The 20,410-nt window shown below is 41.7% G+C and overlaps 1 protein-coding gene across 1 annotated transcript in view; it reads left to right on the top strand.

The window, feature by feature from the left end:
- SLC17A8 (solute carrier family 17 member 8) overlaps positions 1-14,505 on the top strand; it is a 30,938-nt gene extending 16,433 nt beyond the window's left edge. Inside the window, exons 7-13 of the mRNA XM_037513798.2 lie at positions 802-888; positions 1,288-1,427; positions 1,984-2,133; positions 3,035-3,167; positions 6,507-6,617; positions 11,720-11,847; positions 13,212-14,505. Coding sequence (XP_037369695.1) covers positions 802-888; positions 1,288-1,427; positions 1,984-2,133; positions 3,035-3,167; positions 6,507-6,617; positions 11,720-11,847; positions 13,212-13,559 — 1,097 coding nt within the window. The 3' untranslated portion in view covers positions 13,560-14,505. The remainder of the gene's footprint in view (positions 1-801; positions 889-1,287; positions 1,428-1,983; positions 2,134-3,034; positions 3,168-6,506; positions 6,618-11,719; positions 11,848-13,211) is intronic.
- The last annotated feature ends 5,905 nt before the right edge of the window (positions 14,506-20,410 follow it).

Here is a 20,410-nt window from a genome sequence, read left to right as displayed (position 1 = left end):
CCCTTTGCTGCTCACCTTTTCTGGAGAAAAAAGCATTCGTGGCTCAGGGGGGATTTCATAGAGTAATTTTTGATTCAGTTGATATTAACCAGGAGTTCTTAGGGCTTGCATTATTCCAGCAGATGTCAAGGAGCAGGAGCAGTAGGAGGTAGTTGAGTCCAGGTCACTGCCTCTAGCCCTCACTCATGTCTAGACAAGATAAACATCCACACTTGGGTAAGTATTTACAAGCTTAAGTATTTACAAAGTAAGAAAGTAGCTTAAAAATACACCCATGTAGGAGGTAGATGGAGACAAGAGCCATCTGGCTATCCCTTCCTTCAGGACTTGAGCTGTTTCCTGATTTTTTTTTTAAAAAAGTCAAAACTATAAGGAGTTTGATCTTTTTAGTAGTTTGCTGTCCCTCATTGAAAGGCCTAAGTGATAAGCCTTCTACACTGTGAGCTGGGAAAGGCACATTCCATTTGTTCCTTTGCTTACTGTCCCCAGCACCCAATTTTGCCCCTGGTTGAACTTTGCAAATTTCTCTTTTGATTTTTCTTGTCTTCTGATTCCACCCTCTCCTGTAATGCTAAATCAAGGCACCTGATCAATCTTTGCCTTATACCTGGGTGAAGATAAAGGGCATCCTTGTGATCTTACTCTACTAAAAGTACAACTCTGGGAGTTGGCGTGTCTGCACGGAGGCAGCGTGAGTCCTGCTCAGCCATATATGCCTTCAGCTTGACCACATAAACCCTAAGAGGGTTGAAGGGCTTGTATGACGATCCATAAGTTTCCCTCAATCTTTTCTTGTTCTAGGTTCCTACGCAGGGGCGGTGATTGCCATGCCCCTGGCTGGGGTGTTGGTTCAGTACATTGGTTGGGCCTCTGTCTTTTATATTTATGGTGAGTGATATGACTTTGTGAATTCCCAAGGATGACTCAGAGAGAGGGTATTTTATTGTATAATGGGGCCAGCTAAGAATGTACTATGGCAAGCAGAGATTACTAGCTCAAGTTGATCATACCTTTGATCACTGAACATTTCTGTTAAAATTCAGTTTCCTCATTTGCAGACTGTTGTCTTTCTTTAAGTGCAAGTTAATAAAATCAACAGGAAAAATCAGTAAAATACTTTCTCTTGACTGAACATAGATAGTGACGGGAGAATATGTTGAAAATGGAAACACTCAGAGAAGAAAATAAGACCATATCATCAAATTTTGTCTTTTAACAATGACATGTATTTATTTGCTTAATCTTCACCAAAAGACGGGTTTTTGTTTGTTTGTTTTTTAACTACAGGTATGTTTGGAATTATTTGGTACATGTTTTGGCTGTTGCAGGCCTATGAGTGCCCAGCAGCTCATCCAACAATATCTAATGAGGAGAGAACCTACATAGAGACAAGTATAGGAGAAGGGACTAACTTGGTCAGTCTAAGCGTAAGTATAGAGAAATAGATGAAGACTTGCCTCTTTTTATTTTTTATTTATTTATCTTTTTGTGGGACCCTCGCTGGTGGCCAGGGATCGAACTGGCGCTGCAGAGGCTGCGGGCAGCCTCACAACCCAGCGCTCAACCGCTGAGCCACCGAGGCCCGAAGACTTGCCTCTTTTTAAAAAATATTTCTCTCAGTGATTGTGCTATACTCTTTTTTTTTTTTTAAGATATATTCATTTATTCATACAAGAACTGGGGTACAGGCCAGAGGTGTGGGGGGCGAGAGGACCCACCAGAGACAGAGTGGGGAGCAGAACAGGCAGAATGAGTGAAATACACTGCTGAGGGGAGCAGCGGGTGAACCAGGAGAGGTCTTCTGCACCATGTGGGCAGCTGCCTGGCCGGGGATCGAACTCGCACCGCAGTGGCTGTAGAAAGCTTCACAGGCTGCGTCTCAACCCCCTGCGCCACCAGGGAGGCCCGATTGTGCTATGCTCTTAAGAAAAACAAATTGCCAATATATTCACTAAAAAATCTCATGGCATTTTTACTCTCTAGAAATTTAACACACCATGGAAAAGATTTTTCACATCATTGCCGGTTTATGCAATCATTGTGGCAAATTTTTGCAGAAGCTGGACGTTTTATTTGCTGTTAATAAGTCAGCCTGCTTATTTCGAAGAGGTCTTTGGATTTGCAATAAGTAAGGTAAACACAGATGCTTCTGTTGTTCTTGAGCTTTTAAGCTCTTGTTTTCATGGAGAAAATCTTGGCATGATAAAATGATTAAGTTGTTGATCATATTTCATAACAGTTCTTTACCCAGTGCCCTGACCCTCAGACATGTTATACATTCTGTGCAGAGTATATATGGCTCTTATTTCTTCTTAGTAAGAATCAGAGTTGTATGAAGCTGCTTTTATAGATTTATGTTCTACTCAATCTCAGTGTTTTTGAAGCTAACCCAAGGACTGCATGTTAGGAAGGATTTTATTTTTTTCAATAAATTACTCAGTGCATGGTAGTAAGAGCCTCTCTCTCCATGTCATCTCTCTCTCCATAATGGTGATTGTAGCAACAAAGACCATTGACTTGTGTGATTTAGAGAGCCTCTTTCGGGCCTCAGCCATTGTCTTTAGGTTATTTACATTTCAAAGAGGAAGGGTATGGATGGTGAACCAAAAACAATAGTCATCAAAGAATTAAGCTTCTTTCTTGCAAAGGCAAGAACAGAAGCCTAGTAGAAGTAGATGTTTGCACAGCTCCATGTACTGGAGATTACTGGAGCGACCACTGAAGAGCTAGCAGAGTCAGTTCATAGTGCCTGCCACGAGCCTGGGCTGGGTGCCTACCGGCCAGCCACATACAAGTACTACACTGTGAGGAACAGAAGTCACTTTTGCCCTCAAGGAGCTTCTACTCTGGTGGAGGAAGGACGAGTCTATGCTTGCAATCATTCATTCATTCATTGTTTATTTATTACAAAACTCTAGCCTATGTTGGTCTCATATAATTAGTGGAGTAGAGAGGAGGCAGAGGGGGCTGGGAGTCAAGGAATTTCATCTCTCTGAAGTAGTTAAAAATAGCTGATGGCTTCCTTTCATTCCAGGTGGGCCTCTTATCTGCAGTCCCGCACATGGTGATGACCATCATAGTGCCTATTGGAGGACAATTGGCTGATTATTTAAGAAGCAGAAAAATTTTGACTACAACTGCTGTCAGGAAAATCATGAACTGCGGAGGTACTATGGATTTCATGGGTGGTGGTGGGGTTGGTGGGTTGATGGCTTTAAAAGAATGAGATGAAATTCAGCTGCAGATCATATTTTGGTAGTCTTGTCTAATAATTGCAAAAGGTCTAAGTCCATCCCCCGGCAGGGTCTTGAGTGTGTGTCGTACCCCTGCCAAGCAGGCACTCAGCCTGAACTGAGGCACCTTGGTTGACAAAGGAGCACACACCTGCAAATGCAGAAACACACTTCTGTCCGTCCTCCAGCCAAAGAGCCTGATTTCCTGCTACACAGCTGTTGATTGTTTATCCTTCCTGGCCATCCTCCTACATATATAATCCTTTGGTTGTACAATTTATTCCCTTATCTCCTTCTTCCTTTTGTATATAGACATGTTTTAGTAAGAAGCATAAGAAAAGTCTTCTCTCAATAGTCTTCTTTGCTCTCAACATGTACTTACACATACACACACACACACACACAATCCTCTTTCCTGCTTTTTAAAGTTCCTGCTTTATGTTTTGATTTTACAGAGATAAAGTGGAAAGTGGGTGATTTCCCCAAAGTCTAGGTGTCAGTAATCATGAGCCCATACCGTCTTCGTGATATCTCTTTTTAAAAATAAACAACAAACCCTCTGTTTTCTCCTTATCTCTTTTGTTTTGCTTTTAAAATTAGCGTTTATTTATTGAATACTTTCTGTGCCAAACACTAAGCTATCTTTTACATTCATGACCTTATTTAATCCTTATAAAAGTAAGTGCTGTAATTAAACCCAATATACAGTGAGGAGATGGGTAAAATAAAAGGAATTATGCAACTGGCAGATCCAGGGCAGGTTCCCAGGTCTGCCTGAGCTTATTGCAATGCTCGTAGTTGCTACTGCTACCTCTCCAGGAGCTGAGTAGGGTGGGCAGGTAGGACAGCTCCATCTATGGGCAAAAGGCCACAATTAGGAGACTGAATTGAAAAGGAGGGATTTGGGGGATAGGTACTGTGACTCTAGATAAGATGGGCCCTCGCCATTTAGAAGTGGCCATTATCTGGAGGGACACAAGTACAGAGATGATTTGACCTGACTGCCGCTCAGAAATAAAGTCATTAGTTCAGTTTCCCTGTCAGCGATGAATGGGTTCACTTTCATTACCCCTGAGGTCCAAATTTTGTCCTTAAGCTTCTGAATCATGCAGTGCTATCTCTAGCATTTCATTGTAAATATAGGAAGAACATAGGATAAGCTCTTAAATACTTTTTCTTCCTTTGGAAATCTACTATTTGGCAAAGATCTTTTTTTACCCTTAAAAAGGAACAAATGTATCATTAGTAAGTTTTATTCTTTGTACAATGTCTTCATTCTGATTGTTTGGGGAAATTAATTTTCTGGTATAACCTTTGTTGAGAGTGTTAAAAGAATCTTTAGACAGATGCCTTCTTATTTAGAAGGTTTGAATTGGACTGTTCAGGACAGTAAAGTTTCTTCACAAAATAGAGAAATTAGTGATGGGAGAAAAGTATAGCTGGCGAAGGAACAGTCTGTAAAAATACATGCAGTCGTGAAACAGTCTTGTGATTAATCAAGACAAGACTCATGGATCTGTGTGGCTCTAGCAGAGAGCTGTGTATGGACTCAGGGTGGTGAGCAAGAAGCTGAGGTTTGGCAGAAGGAGAAACTGGAAGTGCAGGAGGCATTAAATAATTATTAAATAATGTTCTACTGATAAACACCTGGAACCCTTGACCAAAGTTTTAAGCAAAGGGGGTAGCTGATCAACTGTAGCTTAGAAAGATACTGATGTAGGGCCTTCCTGGTGGCACAGGTGGTTGAGCACAGCGCTGTGAAGCTGTCTGCATCCTCTGCAGTGCCGGTTCGATCCCTGACGGCCACGAAGCAACCCACATGGTGCGGCAGACCTCTCCTGCCTCACCCTCTGCTCCCCTCAGCAATGTATTTCAGTCAGTTTGTTGGCTCTGTTCCCCACTCTGTCTCTGGTGAATCTTCTCACCCTCCCGCATCTGGCCTATACCCCAGTTTTTGTATAAATAAATAAATCTTTAAAAATAAAAAAAAGAAAGATACTGATGTAGAGAAGGGATGGGAGGAAGCATAGAGGCTACTGAATCTGTGCAGCTGAGAGGTAATGGGACCCTGAACTCAGACACTAGCAGAGGAGGGGAGGCAGGGGTCACACATTCTTGTGTGAAATCTGATCCTGAAGTCTCTGGCTTGGGCTTTTGATGACTTTTTGTTGAGCTGTTCCCTGTACCCCTGACTGTGCTCAATACTTTATATGCCCTATTTTCATTTACTCTGACCTTGACCTACAATGTTGTTTTATCATCTTGGTTTTCTTGGGATGAGGAATGTATGTATGAAGAGGTTTGACCAATTAGTGTGGGTCCTAGAAACGGATGGGTAGAAGATTGCTTTAGAGAAGAGGAAAAAACATGAGGTGGGGGTTTGCTTTGTTTAGAAATAAAAATTAGGGGAACAGAGACTTGATTTGGGCATGTTGTCTTTGGGGTAACCCCAGGACATCTGTGTGGAGATGGCTGGTATCAGCAGACTCCAGAATGAAGCAGCCATACATTTCCCCCACCTCACACCTCCCACCCCCAGCACACTTCATATACTGGACATGATATTTATATCATCTCTCAGTCTGCTGCTGACTAAACTTTGTGTGTGTGTTGATGAGAACACACACTTTATAATTTCCTTGTCCTTTTTTCTTTTTATTGTGTTGGGTCACTTATTCTGAATGAAAGGAACAGAAAGTATTTTTGTCCTGCTGTACTTTCTGTGCAAATAGCTTGTGGCTTTCAGAGAGAGGCCTGAGATCTTGGTAAACTTCTGGAAGGGAAGAGTTTGCCTCACGCTTCTCAAGTGTTAAGATGCTGCTTTTGGTTTCAGATATTCTGGGCACATCGACAGTAAGTATTAAGGTGTTGTCATCTCCCTTTTCTGGGAGAGGTCAGAATTTATATAATCAAAGGGAATTCATTGACACTATATAGGAGAGTTTTAGTGTTTCGACATGGCAGGGGCAGCCCACCCATGATACTGAACATCCCTAATTCCAGGGACATCATTGGGACCTACTGGAATCACCCAGTGTTCAAGGGACACCAGAGTGATGTTGGAAGCTCAAAGACTGTCTGGATAATAATTACATAGTCATGTAGTGGGGAGACTCTTGGGCAATGTTGTAAGCACTGTGCCAAAACATACACATAAAAGCTTAGGTCTGTGGCAATACTAATAGATTCACGTCTGATAAATTTATGAACTTGAGTTTAACTGATATAATGATGGCATTTCCTTCCCTCCCCCCCCACCTATTTCCTTTCCAGGATTTGGCATGGAGGCAACCTTACTACTAGTGGTTGGCTTTTCCCATACCAAGGGGGTGGCTATCTCCTTCCTAGTGCTTGCTGTAGGATTCAGTGGCTTTGCTATTTCAGGTAAAGTGTCCTTTTGGTTTCCAAATCTTCTCTAAGGTCTGGCAATTCTGGGGGTGGAGGGGGATGGTAAAAGATACTATAGCACCTACAGTATCCTTTAGAATAGAGACCATTTCTAAGGTGCACGGCCACTGGCTAGGACTTTCACTGAGTAGAGGTGACTTTGTAAGATCACCAAGCCTGGGGCTTTGGAGCCCAAACTGGCATTGTCCTTAGTTGCTCCATCTTGGAAAAAGACACAAAGGGCAGGCGACCCCCTGAGGCAGGAGCAGAGGCCCCAGTTTGTCTCCTGAGAGAAATGGACTGTTAGACATCAGCCCCAGGTCAGCCTACCTCCCCGGGGCTCTTGTGACCTATTCAATCTCACAGCTGCCCTTGGGGATATCAGTGGTTTTGGTATCCCCATCTTACAGGCACAGAACCCAGATTACCACATGCGAGAGGAGAGCTCTCCTATCATATCTCCCAGACTTTACAAGCTCCCAAGGCAAAACTGGAAGAAAATGTAAAACTCAGCTGTTTATCTACCTTTGAAACATATTGTAATCCTAAAAGGCATCACTTATAGAACAATTGGCATACATGGCCTCTGTCCCACTGTATTGTGAAGTAAATGGTAATGTCACTATTTTAATGGTGAGGAATCTAAGTCAGGAAAAACTGGTACTTTGCTCATGTCACCCAATTGGTGGCAAAAGAAGGACTGAAGTGTGGATCTGCCTGGCTCGAGGCTGCGTCCTTCCCACCACATCTGGAGGGTCTGCATGGTGAGGGCCCAGAGTAGAGACATATGGGGCTTTGGAAGTTCTCTAAATCACCCTGAAATAGGGTTTGATCTTATCAAAATAAACAGAGCTGATGAATAAATTAAAAGTACCTTGCAGCTGAGGACTTAGGCTTGGAGGTACCCAGAACCAGGTATCAGGCCCCTCTTTACTATTTACTCTTTATGGAAGAAAAAAATGTGTTAAATTTTTTAAATTCTTAAGTCACAGTTTGCTCATCTAGAGATTAGAGAGATGGAAGGGCAGCCAAATTGTGTGGTTGGGAGACAGCCATGAACTGAGCTCATTCCTGTATTCTCTCATACTTTGCATGAAGGAGGCACTGTTCTTGGCATGGGATATTGCAGTGAAAAAAAGGAAAAGTTTCTGTCCTCATAAAGTTTGAAAACAAAGCATTTAAAACCCTTAGTTCCGTGCCAGATATATAATGACATTAGTAAGTGTTCATTGTTGTTCAATTATTCTTCACGCTCGGCCATTTCTTCTCAACCATTAATGTGCACAAAAATCAACTTGCAAAGGCAGCTAGGATTCACCAGGGCCAGAGTGCAGCTTGAGAGTCTGCATTTCTAACAAGCTCCCCAGCAAGGCTAATTGATCTCTTCCATACTTTGTTTTGAGTAGCCAGGATAGAGCAATAAAGACTTATTTCCAGTGGGATGTGCGGAACACTTTCCCTTGATAGCTCTATGATGAAAAGACATTCATATCCTGTCCCCAGAGATATTAAAATATTCAGGTTCATATTGTCCTTGGATTGCCAATTAAACCACCATCGGGGCAAGAGGAGAGAAACCCAATATAACAAATCACAGCCTCTGCCTTCTTTTTTTTTCAGCATTTGTCCCATGCTGGCTACTTTTTAAAAAATATATGTATAGTACACAGTAAACTATGATTTCACCACAAAATCAAATTGTGTAATTATTCTGCTGTCTGCTTTTTAGACATGATTTTTAGACTCACTTAATCCCCATAGCAACCCTATGAGAAGGTGTAGGGTAAAGAAAATGTCAGGCTTTTCTGCCCTCCCGCCATCAGGACAGATGACGGATCTGTGGTCCTGAATGCATGGCTGTTGGCGGGCACCTGGGGTAGGGTGTGGGCATAGGTAGATGGGATTCACCTGGGCTGAGACTGGGCTTTTAAGGGCGACGTCACGGGGACGCCAGCAGAAGCCGAAGAGAAGCTGAGAAGAGCAGAAGAAGCGGAGAGAGAAGCTGAGAATGTCGGAGAGCCCAGATAGAGTGAAGACTTGCTGGGGGCTGGGAGGACAGCCAGGCTCCTGGACCTCCAGCACCCCTGCCTGCTTTGTACTGGGTAAATCCCATTAAAAGACCTGCAAAAGCCACTGAGGACTCTGACTCCTCCTTTACCCGGTCTGCTGGATCAGAAAACCTGCACTGTGTCCAGGTCCTGACCCTACAGAAGGGTATTGCTATGTCCACTTTACCAGTGAGGACACTGAGGCTTAGATAGGTGACTTAACTTGCCCAGGTAAATTAAGTGACTGGGACTGGAGTAAATATTTGTCTGATACCACAGTGACACAGTGGAGGGACTGTGGCTATGGGGGTTGGAGATGATCATTCCTCAGATCTGAGATCTGCTAACTTTGTAAGGAGCTCATAGGGATGCCAGGGAAGCTGGACATAATTTAGCATTTAATTAGAGACAAGAGAGCAGACACAGGAGAGATAAGAATGATAAAAGGGATGGGTGAAGTTGGCCTCAGGAAGTGCCCTATATAGAGAAGACAGTCTCTCCCAGCTTTTGTGCATTTCTTCTTTTTTTGCATCTGCTAACAAAAAAAGAAATCTATGAATATCTCAGTTGCTCAATGATATTTCCCCCTGAACACCAGGATTGTGCAGCTAGAAACCTAAATGACTTTTCTCACATTATCTTTAGCTGAACACAGATGCCTAGGCTTTGTATCAGAATATAATACTCAACAATCATATTAATTGCTTCTTATCACTGGGTTCTTTTCTAATAAAGTATTTATCTCATTCAAATCAACAGTAAGTTTAATTAATCTTGCAGCTGTTTTATATTCTGATTGTCTGCCATTTTGATCTGAAAGAGTAGGTATGTTTATTACAAAAAAGGCTTTCTCAAAAGTCTCCCTGAATGGAGGTAGAATAAAACAACTGTCAGGTCAGAAAAAATAGCTTATAAAAAATCTATTTTCAGGTTCTTTGCACAGAATAAGAATTAAAAAGCAAAGGAAAACAAAAATATGAATTAAAAAAAATTCTACATTGCCCTGCAATAATTTCAACAGCTCAAACTGGTAATTAATTAAATAAGTATTTATTGTGTACCTACCATGTGACAGATACTTGCTGTAAATAAGAGCTGGAGAACCACCTGTAAGGAAGAGCATATATATATTTTTTTAATAATAAATTTTATTTTTATATTCCCCATACAATTGCAACCCCCCCCATTTTGACCCCAATCCCTCCCCTCCCGTTCCCCACCCCCCAAAAAGTGTCTCTGGTTCATAGTTTTTTGTTGATTTTGATTTTCACTTTCTTATAGTTATACATTTTCCTGGTCCCTTATTTAAGTTTTCTAGATTCCTGCTATGAGTGAGACCATCCGGTATTTTTCTTTTTCTTTCTGGCTTATTTTGCTGAGCATGATCCCTTCCAGCGCCATCCATGTTGCTGCAAATTGCATGTGTTTATCTTTTTTGAATGCTGAGTCATATTCCATGGTGCATATGTACCACATCTTCTTGATCCAGTCATCTATTTTTGGGCATTTGGATTGTTTCCAAAGATTAGCTATTGTAAACAGTGCTGCTATAAACATAGGGGTGCAGGTGTTCTTTGGAATTGATGTTTCTGTGTCCTTTGGGTAAATACCTAGGAGTGGAATTGCTGGATCATATGGAAGCTCTATGTTTAGTAGGTCCAGAAATCTCCACACAGCTCTCCATAGTGGTTGGACCAGTTTGCACTCCCACCAGCAGTGCAGGAGAGTTCCTTTTTCTCCACACCCTCGCCAACATTTGTTGTTGCTAGTTTCTTTAATATGTGCCATTCTCACTGGTGTGAGATGGTATCTCATGGTAGTTTTGATTTGCATTTCCCTGATTACAAGTGATGTTGAACATTTTTTCATATGCCTGTTGGCCATTTGCATTTCCTCTTCAGAGAAGTTTCTTTTTAGCTCAGGAAGAGCATATATTATTTAACTCAATTCTTGCAGAAATTTTATAAGAATGATTATCCCATTTTACTGACGAAGAAGCTGAGGTTCAGAAAATTTAGTCTTGCAGCTAGGTTTGCATCCTAATTAAAATGCAGAGTTCTGACTTAATGTACCCTTGAAATGCTGGTCAACTTGGTTCCCTGGTCCTTAAAAGCCTCCTTTTTCTTAGCCTTGCCCTTCATTTCTCCTTCTTTATTCCACTCATTCTGCTGTCCTAACAAACAGATTAATAATCAGATGTTGGTAACTTGTATTATTTTACCATCCCAGCAACATTATCTTTTGAGAGGGAGATTATCTCAAGGAGAGGGAGATTCTTAGCAGCAACAGCAGCAGCAGCAGCAGGAGTGGGAGAATTGGTAGTGAGTAGAGCTCAGCTATTAGCCAAGGGTTCTCACACACAGATTTCCCGAGTCTCACCTCAGCATCTTTACGAATTAAGTAGTAATATTATCCCCATATTAGAGATGAGGACACAAATACCTGAAAACTGTTTAAGTGGTGACAATGAGATTTGAATTCAGATTTATAGACTCCAGATCCAATATATATATGTGAAAGTTTTGTACGTTAGAGCAGACTCTACCAATGTTTGTGCAAATGTTCATCATAAAATATGATATGCAACATGGTCACTAAGCCAGGCTTACTTATGGTGGCTTTTGGGAAAGAGTCAAGGGCTAAGAAGCAGGATATTATAAGGCAGAGTTTGTTTCTAAGCACACTGTACGTGATTGTGTGATTGTTTGCTTTTTAACTCTGAATAAATAGGATCCAGGCTTTCTACTTTTCAGTATAGCCCTAACACCATTTTTTGAAGTTCTGAACCTGGAGCCACAGAGTCCATAACTCTCCCCACAGAGAGACCTTGGTAAACCTTGTTAAACATCACCAACCAACCACAGGTATTGTGCCTGCTGTGTGCAGACATAGCCTGACATTTCTCGTCCCAGCCCTCTTGGTAGGGATATCCATTTGTCATAAGCTAGAAAAAACCATGTGGATGGATCTTGGGGGAAGGTAAGTATTTTCCAAAATGTCTTTGGTATTCTGTTCTTGACTGTGATTTTGAGATTTTTGACTTTACTCTAGGTTTTAATGTCAATCACCTGGACATTGCTCCCCGCTATGCCAGCATTCTCATGGGGATCTCCAACGGAGTGGGAACCCTTTCTGGAATGGTCTGCCCCCTCATTGTTGGTGCAATGACCAAGCACAAGGTAATATTTTTCTCTGGGGCTGTGGGTTATAGTATCAGAGGTCTGAAGTACTGCAAAATCTTGAGATCTCAGAGTCCTACCCTAGCCTCTAAATGTGTATGTAGTCTTTGGCCTTCGAGTCAGTTGAACTTCTTTTTTTTTCCTTAAAAAATAATCATTGTTTATTGATGGGAGAATGCCTGATTGGTGTTTGGTTCCACGTTCTCTCAACTGAGAAATAAAAGGTATGTTTGTGTGGGGAACTCCATAAAGACTGCTGTAGAAACACAATGAAGAAACTGAGGCAATTAACTCAGTATAAGTGTACCCAAGATTGCTTTATAATTCAGAGTAATTAAACTTTATAGGCTATTTCCATCTATTGCTTAACATGTTCCAGCATAAAAAAATTAGTACTGTTATACTTCCTTATTGTGAAGAAATAAACAAGACATTAATGACTGTTCCAAGAAACTACAAGGGTGTAACACAATTTTTATTGAACTTCGGTGTATTTAGATTAGGATGGGTGGTAGAATACCATCCCAGATTCTTCCAGATTTCAACCACAGGCATATGGTTTCTTTATCTCTGTCATGGAAAAGATTTCAAGATGCTGCTTTGTGCAAATAAGAAGATTTTGATGCTATGGGGGTTTTACCCAACTATTTGTTAAGTTGGATTGGCTATTACAAAAATATGACTTCTGAAATGTTTTCAGATTCTTTGGGGAAGAAAGTATAGAGTAATTTTTCTTACCTCTTGATAGAAATGGAAGGTAGGAATTGGAGATTTCATAGGCAGAACATCCATGTTCTCTCTCTTTCTGTTCCTGAGTTGATAGGACTTTGTAACATAAGTACTAAACCTCATACTAGTTTTAAACAAAAATTCACATTTTTTGATAATGTATTTTACCCAGAAAACATAACTACAAATAAATTTTTGATAGTCAAGTCTGAGCATTTTCATGGCTCAAATTATGCATCCAACAGCCAACAAGGAGACCTCATATTTTATCTATCTATCTATCTATCTATCTATCTATCTATCTATCTATCTATCTATCTATCTATGTTTATTTTGGGGAGCATAGAAGATCTGGAGTATAGGCCAGAGATTCTGGGGTGAGAGGATTCATCAGGGTCAGAATGGGGAGCAGAACAGGTGGATCTACTTCAATAAACTGCTGAGGGGAGCAGCAGGTGAGTCAGGAGAGGCCTGATTCACCATGTGGGTTAGCTCCCTGGCTGGAGATCCAACTCATGCTGCAGTAGCTGCAGATAGCTTCTTAGTGCTGAGACTTAACATCTTTCACCACCAGGAAGCCCTAATCTCTGTTTATTGCTTAAAACATTAAATTGGCACTTTCTTTCCTTGCTTAGACCCGAGAGGAATGGCAGAATGTGTTCCTGATAGCTGCCCTGGTGCACTACAGTGGTGTGATCTTCTATGGGGTCTTTGCTTCTGGGGAGAAACAGGACTGGGCTGACCCTGAGAATCTCTCTGAGGAGAAGTGTGGAATCATTGACCAAGATGAACTGGCTGAGGAAACAGAACTCAACCATGAGAATGACAATATTGCAAGCCCCAAGAAGAAGATGTCCTATGGAGCCACCACCCAGAATTGTGAAGTCCAGAAGGAATGGAGAGGGCAGAAAGCAGCAACCCTGGATGAGGAAGAGCTGACCTCCTACCAGAATGAAGTGGGAAATTTCTCAGATGCATTCTAAGGCGTGTTCACGGCCTCCTCACCTTAGAGCTAGAAAGTATCCATACCCATTGCCTTCCCCATAGCCTGGCTCACCAGTGGGTTAAATATGGGGGCACCAGAAGTAAGGGAGAGATTTACTTAGCATTAGGGAAAAGAGAACTATCTTGTAACGATGCCTGCCTGTGCATATGGAACTTGCTGTAAGTTGACAAAATGGGTGTAAATGTTATTTTTTTATTGGTAGTTGACTCTTCTCTCAAAGGACTGAACTTCTTCAGAAATGAATGACTAGAAAGATAAGAAAAGGTGTATCATGTTTTTCAAAGAAAAATGGAAGGAAATGGGTATATTTAGCCTGGAGAAGAGAAAACAATAGGCGACACTACCTTTTGGAGGGAGCGGTGTTGAAGAGGGCCACTCCCGGAGGTTATCTTGCCAGGGCTGAGATTAGTGGGGTCCAAAATAGGTTTTGGGGAAGAAGTTTCCTCTCAAGGCAAGGAAGATATTTTAATTTAAAAAAAAAAAAAGCGTTGAAAATGGAGTGTGGTTTGGTTAATTCCTTATTTTGGCAGACATGGGGGATGGGAAGCAAATTGGTTGATGTGGCCGAAATATTCAAACACTCAGTGAGGGGCTGCATTCAAAGTCCCTTCAGGCGCTATATGAGCAGAAAGTCAATGATTCTGTGAATTCATCATTTGGAGAAGATCATAGATCCAAAGGGGAGAGTCAAATAGGTTTATAAAAAGAAAATGTGAAAGCTAAGAAGATAGTCAAATGTCCAGGAATCTGATTGTCCGAATGGCTGAGAAGTAAACAGGGGTGTGGCTATTAAATTGCAACCCTCATCATGTCAAGAATGTGGTTAAATAATGTCTCAAATTTACTTATATTATCATTAACACATTTAGTAGTTGAAGAAGTAAATTCATGCATTTTATTTCGCAAAAAATTTTGAGAGTCTTCTGTTTAAAAAAAAAAATGTATGTCTTTAGTCATTTCCCCTGATGATTATATTAGGAAGTTGGATCAAATGATACAAAATTTTGATTAAAGTATTCCTAGTGACTGTATTTAGAATGATATTCAGGAAACCACAATAAGGTAGTGGTCATTACACAGGAAATACTAGTATGAGAACGTCTGGAACAACTAAGACACACGTGTTAAAAATTTCATCTCTAATTGCATAAGGCAAAAACATGGATACTCTCTAGATATAGTAAAATTTCATGCTGGCATGTAAAGGATTATTTGAGAATAAAATTATTTTCCTGTTCATTGTTTTTGAAAATTTTGTTTCTACTTTCAGAAGGAAAATATTATACAGAAGAAAAAGTTACAGATTTACTTATAACTTGTTATTGCAAAGTGTTTTGTTTTTTTTTTTTAAGCTTTCTCATATTTCTTTCTGGTCCCTAATTGTACCAGCAGAGTTGTGGTGTATTTTATAAAAAGAATAATTTTGAGAAACAAAGAATTGCTGGCTCCAATATATAATATTCTTAATGTCATTGGGATATAATTTATTTTATTGTACATCTTTAAATAACTTTAATGAGAGAATCCATGTGAATCCTCTAGAAGAGTTCCTGGCATGTGGAAAGTATTTAATTCAATAAATATTAGCTATTGTCATCATTATCATCTTTTAACATTTCAGGGAGATTTTCAGTTGAAAGCATGCTGTGCCTTTTTTATCAATTAACTACAGAATTTATTGTGAAAATCATGCTGTTCTTAAATTAAAAAAGTAAGAAATTTAAGCTCTTTAATATTTTTTTCTTCTGCTAATAAAGTAAAAAAATTTTAACATTTTTTTGATATTTCTTAAGGTAAAAATGTAGATTTTGACAGAAAACTGTATTTACTTCATCATTAAAGGCAATGACATATGCAGAAACCCCACATTTTGATAAATCAAAACATTTAGGGTACCTGTAAACTAGCCTTATATTATAATTTTTTTAAATAAAGCACTGGATTGGGCCTCCCCGGTGGCACAGCGGTTGAGCTCTGGGTTGCGAAGCTGCCCACAGCCTCTACAGCGCCGGTCCGATCCCCGGCTGCTCCCCGGCCACTGGAGGAGGGTCCCACATGGCGCGCAGACCTCTCCTGCCGCCCGCTGCTCCCCTCAGCAGTGTACTTCGGTCCTTCTGCCTGCTCTGCTCCCTGCTCTGGCTCTGGTGAATTCTCTCACCCTCCCGCGCTTCTGACTGTACCCAGTGCATGTATAAATAAATAAATAAATCTTTAAAAAAAAATCCTTTAAAAATAAATAAATAAAGCACTGGATCATTCATGGTCATAAAAGCCAGAAAAAACATTATTTTGTTGTTATAGGTTTTGCTCTGTGAAGGCTGCGGTGAGCTAGTAATTTGAGCACTAGACAGAGGCAGTTTGCAAGTCATTGTGCATTCTGCTGCAAATACCCATTTGTAGATCAACCCTCGGAGGCATACCGGATGGATTCTGGCATGGATTCTGGCAGGAAAGGAAGGAGATCTGAGCATGCTGGAATCCTGAGACAATGAAGGTTTGACTGGTCCTTTTGACAGTATGATAGTCTTGAAGACTTGAATATAATAATAATAATAATAATAATAATAATAATAATTCTTCAAGAAATTGGCTGGAGAGTTGCTACCATCTGGATCCACTTGCCTCCCCTCCTTAAAATTTCTCCTGTGTATGCATGTGAGGGGAGGGGTGGTAGAGGTGGTGGGCCCGGGACACTACCTTTCAGACAGGGTTTATGGCAAAGCAGAACCAATGTCCCTCCCCAAAACTGGGCAATGTAGGGTAAATGATGATTGATAGGCTTTGACACCGCTGGCTTCTGTGGCTATCCTCTGCGGCCTTAATGGTGCTAATGCAGGAGGCACTTGGGAGCATGGGCTTGGCCCGCAGGCCTGATGGTGGACACTGGGAGTAAGGCATGGGCATGTTTAAGTGGGCACACCTGAGCCCAGAGGCTGAGGCTGTAAGGGCAGCAGTTGCAGAGAACAACTAAGAGAGGGAGAAACCACGAGAGGAAGCCAGAAAGAGCCCAAGGAGAAAGGTTCCTGGCCTCCTTCCCTCCCCCACAACCGCCCCTGCTCTGGGCCTTGCCAGTGTAGTGCCAGCAAGGCCCAGAGCAGGTGTTCTATGATCGGGGCAGACAGGTAAAGAAAGAGTCCTGGAGCCCTGGGTGGCTTTTTCAGGCTTTTAATGATCTTTCTACGCCATTGGTAGAGAGGCCACCAGGTGCAGGGCTGGCAGGGAGGGGGAGGGGAGAGTGGTAGGAGGTGGGGGTGGGGTGGGGTGGGGCGGGAAGCTGGCAGGCCTCCTAGCCCCCAGCGAATCTGGGCTCTCAGGCCTTCTGTCGTGATCTCTCCTCTACTGCCATAAGGTCACCACGCTCTGTTCTCTGCTCGTCGCAGCCCTTCCAGGCTCAGCGTCCAGGCTCAGGTGTGCTCACTCATGCACGCCCACGCCACTCTCCAGGTGCCCCATTAGGTGCACGTGTAAGCCCACAGGTGTCATTGATGCTAATGGCAGGAGGGCGGGAAAACCTGATCACTTCCATTTACCCTCCGGCCAGCCTGCGGGCTTGTCCCACAACAATTGGTGGAGAAAGAGACTTAAAGCTTGAAAAAGCCACGGAGGGCTCCAGGACTCTCCTTTACCATCTATCGAATCGATAGACAACCTGCCGGCACCACCGTGAGGATGCTGAGTTGTTTTTCCAGCGAAGTTTTCACTTGGCCACAAATTCCATGTGGAAAGAGTTTCACAGGAAGGAGCAGTGACAGCAAAGTCTCAAAGCCAGGCAGAGTCACTTTTGTCCTGAATAGTGTTGGTGTGGAAGTAGTTACCCAAGTGTCTTTATGTGAGACCTTCATACTTCTCTACTTGGGGTCCACAGGACACCCCCAGCAAATATGAACTAAAAGGTAAGTGTATGTGATGCGGTCACTTTTACCTGGAGAGAGGGTCTATATGTTTATTATTTTTTTTTTAAAGATTTACTTATTTACATACAAGAACTGGGGTACAGGCCAGAGGTGTTGGGGATGAAATGAGAAGATTCACCAGAGACAGAGTGGGGAACAGAACAGGTGGATCTACTGAAATACACTGCTGAGGACGAGAGCAGTGGGCGAGACAGGAGAGGTCTGCTGAGCCATGTGGGTATCTCCCTGGCCAGGGATTGAACTCATGCTGCAGAGCCAAGGACAGCTTCATAGGTTTTGCGCCACCAGGGAGGCCCTCTGTATATTTCTTTATATCTCCCATCATTTCAGAACTGTCCACAGATCCCAGTGAGGCTAAGATTTACCCAGAATGAGCTACAGATGATACATTGAAGGCACCCCAATAATTAGTTGATAGTCAATGCCTAAGAAACTTTTTTGGAAGCCTGATTTTTTGGCTTACTATCTGGCCTTCTCATCTCCTTCTTTTTGTCTCATCTGTCTGCTTTGTTTAATCTCATTTTTCCACTGTCTCCTTCCTTCATTTGGATTCTTCTTTTTTCTTTCTTGTGCTTTCCTTTCGTTCATTCTCTCCTGACTGTGGGCACCTGACTGTGGGCGCTTGGCTTAAAGGGTTGGGGTGGTCTGGTAAGAAAGAGTTTCTCCAATTTGTTTCTCTACCATCATTTTCCACTGTTCCTAGTCATGGTTATAAGATAGTGGAATAAAATAGATAAGCTTATTTTGAAAGAACTTGCATAATTTCTTCTCAAGCCATTTAACATCTGACCATAGTATATAATAAAGCATGATGATGAGCACCCTGGGAAGAAAATGTTAACATCCTTGAGAGATTAATGGGAAATACAATGAGGTGCTGCGAATAAATATCCATAAAGGCTGGTTAAGTTATCACTTAAAGAACCATTAAAAATGCTATTTATACAACCAAAGAGAACCCCACTTGTCTGCAGATCAAATAATTATGCACAGCAAGAGCAAGCATCTTGGCTTTGGCTAATTAAGGAATTTTTTCACAGAATAGCTTTTTATATTTTGAGAGTGCTGGTTGTTTAAAAGTTCTTTTCAAGATTGTATGTGCAAAGATCAGCTTTCAATCTTGGACATTTCTAAGAAGGACGTAATGCTCCCTTCATCATTTCAGCATAACATAGAATTGAAACTCCACAGTTTAGAGTTCATAGATACTTCCTTTTTAATCTTTAGGGCACATTTCATGACGAGTTGTTGTCTCAGACATGATCCTTTTTTATTTATTTATTTATTTATTTATTTATTTATTTATTTATTTATTTTGACGTGCTTCATTCAGAGACACTTTATTGTGTGAACGTCAAGCAGGATGGACTGTTGAGAGGTAAGTGGTAAGTGTCGAGCATGAGACTGGAACACATTCTCCATGGTGACTGCAGGATGAGAGCCATGTGAGCTGCCTGACTCTCGCTACCCAGAGCATTCCAGAACTGGCTATCACAGAGGGTGAGCCATCAGCCACCACCTAAGAATGCCAAGGGCCAACGTTCATGATCCTTTTTTAAATCAGGGTTGTTTTAATTCTATTCTTAGTTTGAAATGGGGTAGTCAAATGACTCCTGCTCTTTTTAGTTCTTTATTCATATTTTCACATGGTTTTTTTTTTGTTGTTGTTGTTGTTTTTTGTTTTGTTTTTTTTTTTTGTTTCACATGGTTTTAATATATTTGAGGATAAGATTTCATTTTATTTATTTCATTTTTTTAAAGATTTATTTATTTATTTATACAAGCACTGGGTACAGTCAGAAGCGCGGGAGGGTGAGAGAATTCACCAGAGCCAGAGCAGGGAGCAGAGCAGGCAGAAGGACGAAGTACACTGCTGAGGGGAGCAGCGGGCGGCAGGAGAGGTCTGCGCGCCATGTGGGACCCTCCTCCGGTGGCCGGGGAGCAGCCGGGGATCGAACCGACGCTGCAGAGGCTGCGGGCAGCTTTGCAACCCAGCGCTCAACCGCTGCACCACCAGGGAGGCCCAAGATTTCATTTTAAAGAGGAGGGTGAATGCCCTGGTGTTCAATATGCCCTGTGAGCTGCACTCTCTACTGAAGCCCGTAATATTTAAATCTTATTTAGAAAGATTGAAGACCGTAGCTTTTATAGATGGATTTGTCAAGTGCTTGGGGTGAAATTGGTTTTCAAAACATAACAATATTTCACTCCTTATTTAAAATTAAAAAAAAAATCCTTAAAATTTTTTTTTAATTGAGGTAACATTGGTTTGCAATGTTGTGTATGACTCAAAGTCATAGGATCACACCTCCTCAGAGGCATGTCACCACACCACACCCCCACCACCAAGGTTCCAGTTCTCCCCCGCACTCCACTGTGCTCCCTCCCCCTTGGGTTTTTGCCCCTTCTCCTCTGATAGTCTCAATTTCACAGTCAGATTTCTAGGTTTGTTGTTGGTTTGGTTTTTGTCTGATCCTTTGTTTCTCTGTATGCCACATATAAGTGAAATCATCCACTATTAATATTTCTCCTTCTAACTTATTTTGTTTAGTATTACCCCTCCATTCACTTTTATGTTTTCAAAAGACAAACTGTTTATAGACACATGGTTCTATGGGTCAGCAATTTGGGTTGGGCTCAGCCAGAAGGCTCTTCTGCTGGTCTTTCCTGGGTCACTTTCGCTTGTCTGCTGGCCTAGATGGTCTCCCTGGCAGTTGGTGCTAACTGTTGACTGCAGTTTCTGCTCCACATGGCCTCTCATCCTCCCATTGACTGGACTGGACCTCTTTAGGTGGTAGACTCAGGGAAGCATTATAAGGAGGATCCAGTGAAATCTGCAAGGCCCTCTGAGGCCAAGTCTCAGATATCCCACAATGTCCCTTCTTTCACAGTCTTTGGATTCCAGGGTTCTAGA

The sequence above is a fragment of the Talpa occidentalis genome, unplaced genomic scaffold, assembly GCF_014898055.3.
Source record: "Talpa occidentalis isolate TD23 unplaced genomic scaffold, MPIMG_talOcc4v2.1 talOcc4.16, whole genome shotgun sequence".
Classification (NCBI taxonomy): Eukaryota; Metazoa; Chordata; class Mammalia; order Eulipotyphla; family Talpidae; genus Talpa; species Talpa occidentalis.
The sequence above is the reverse complement of the archived record's forward strand: the minus strand, read 5'-3'. Positions and strand labels throughout refer to the sequence as shown.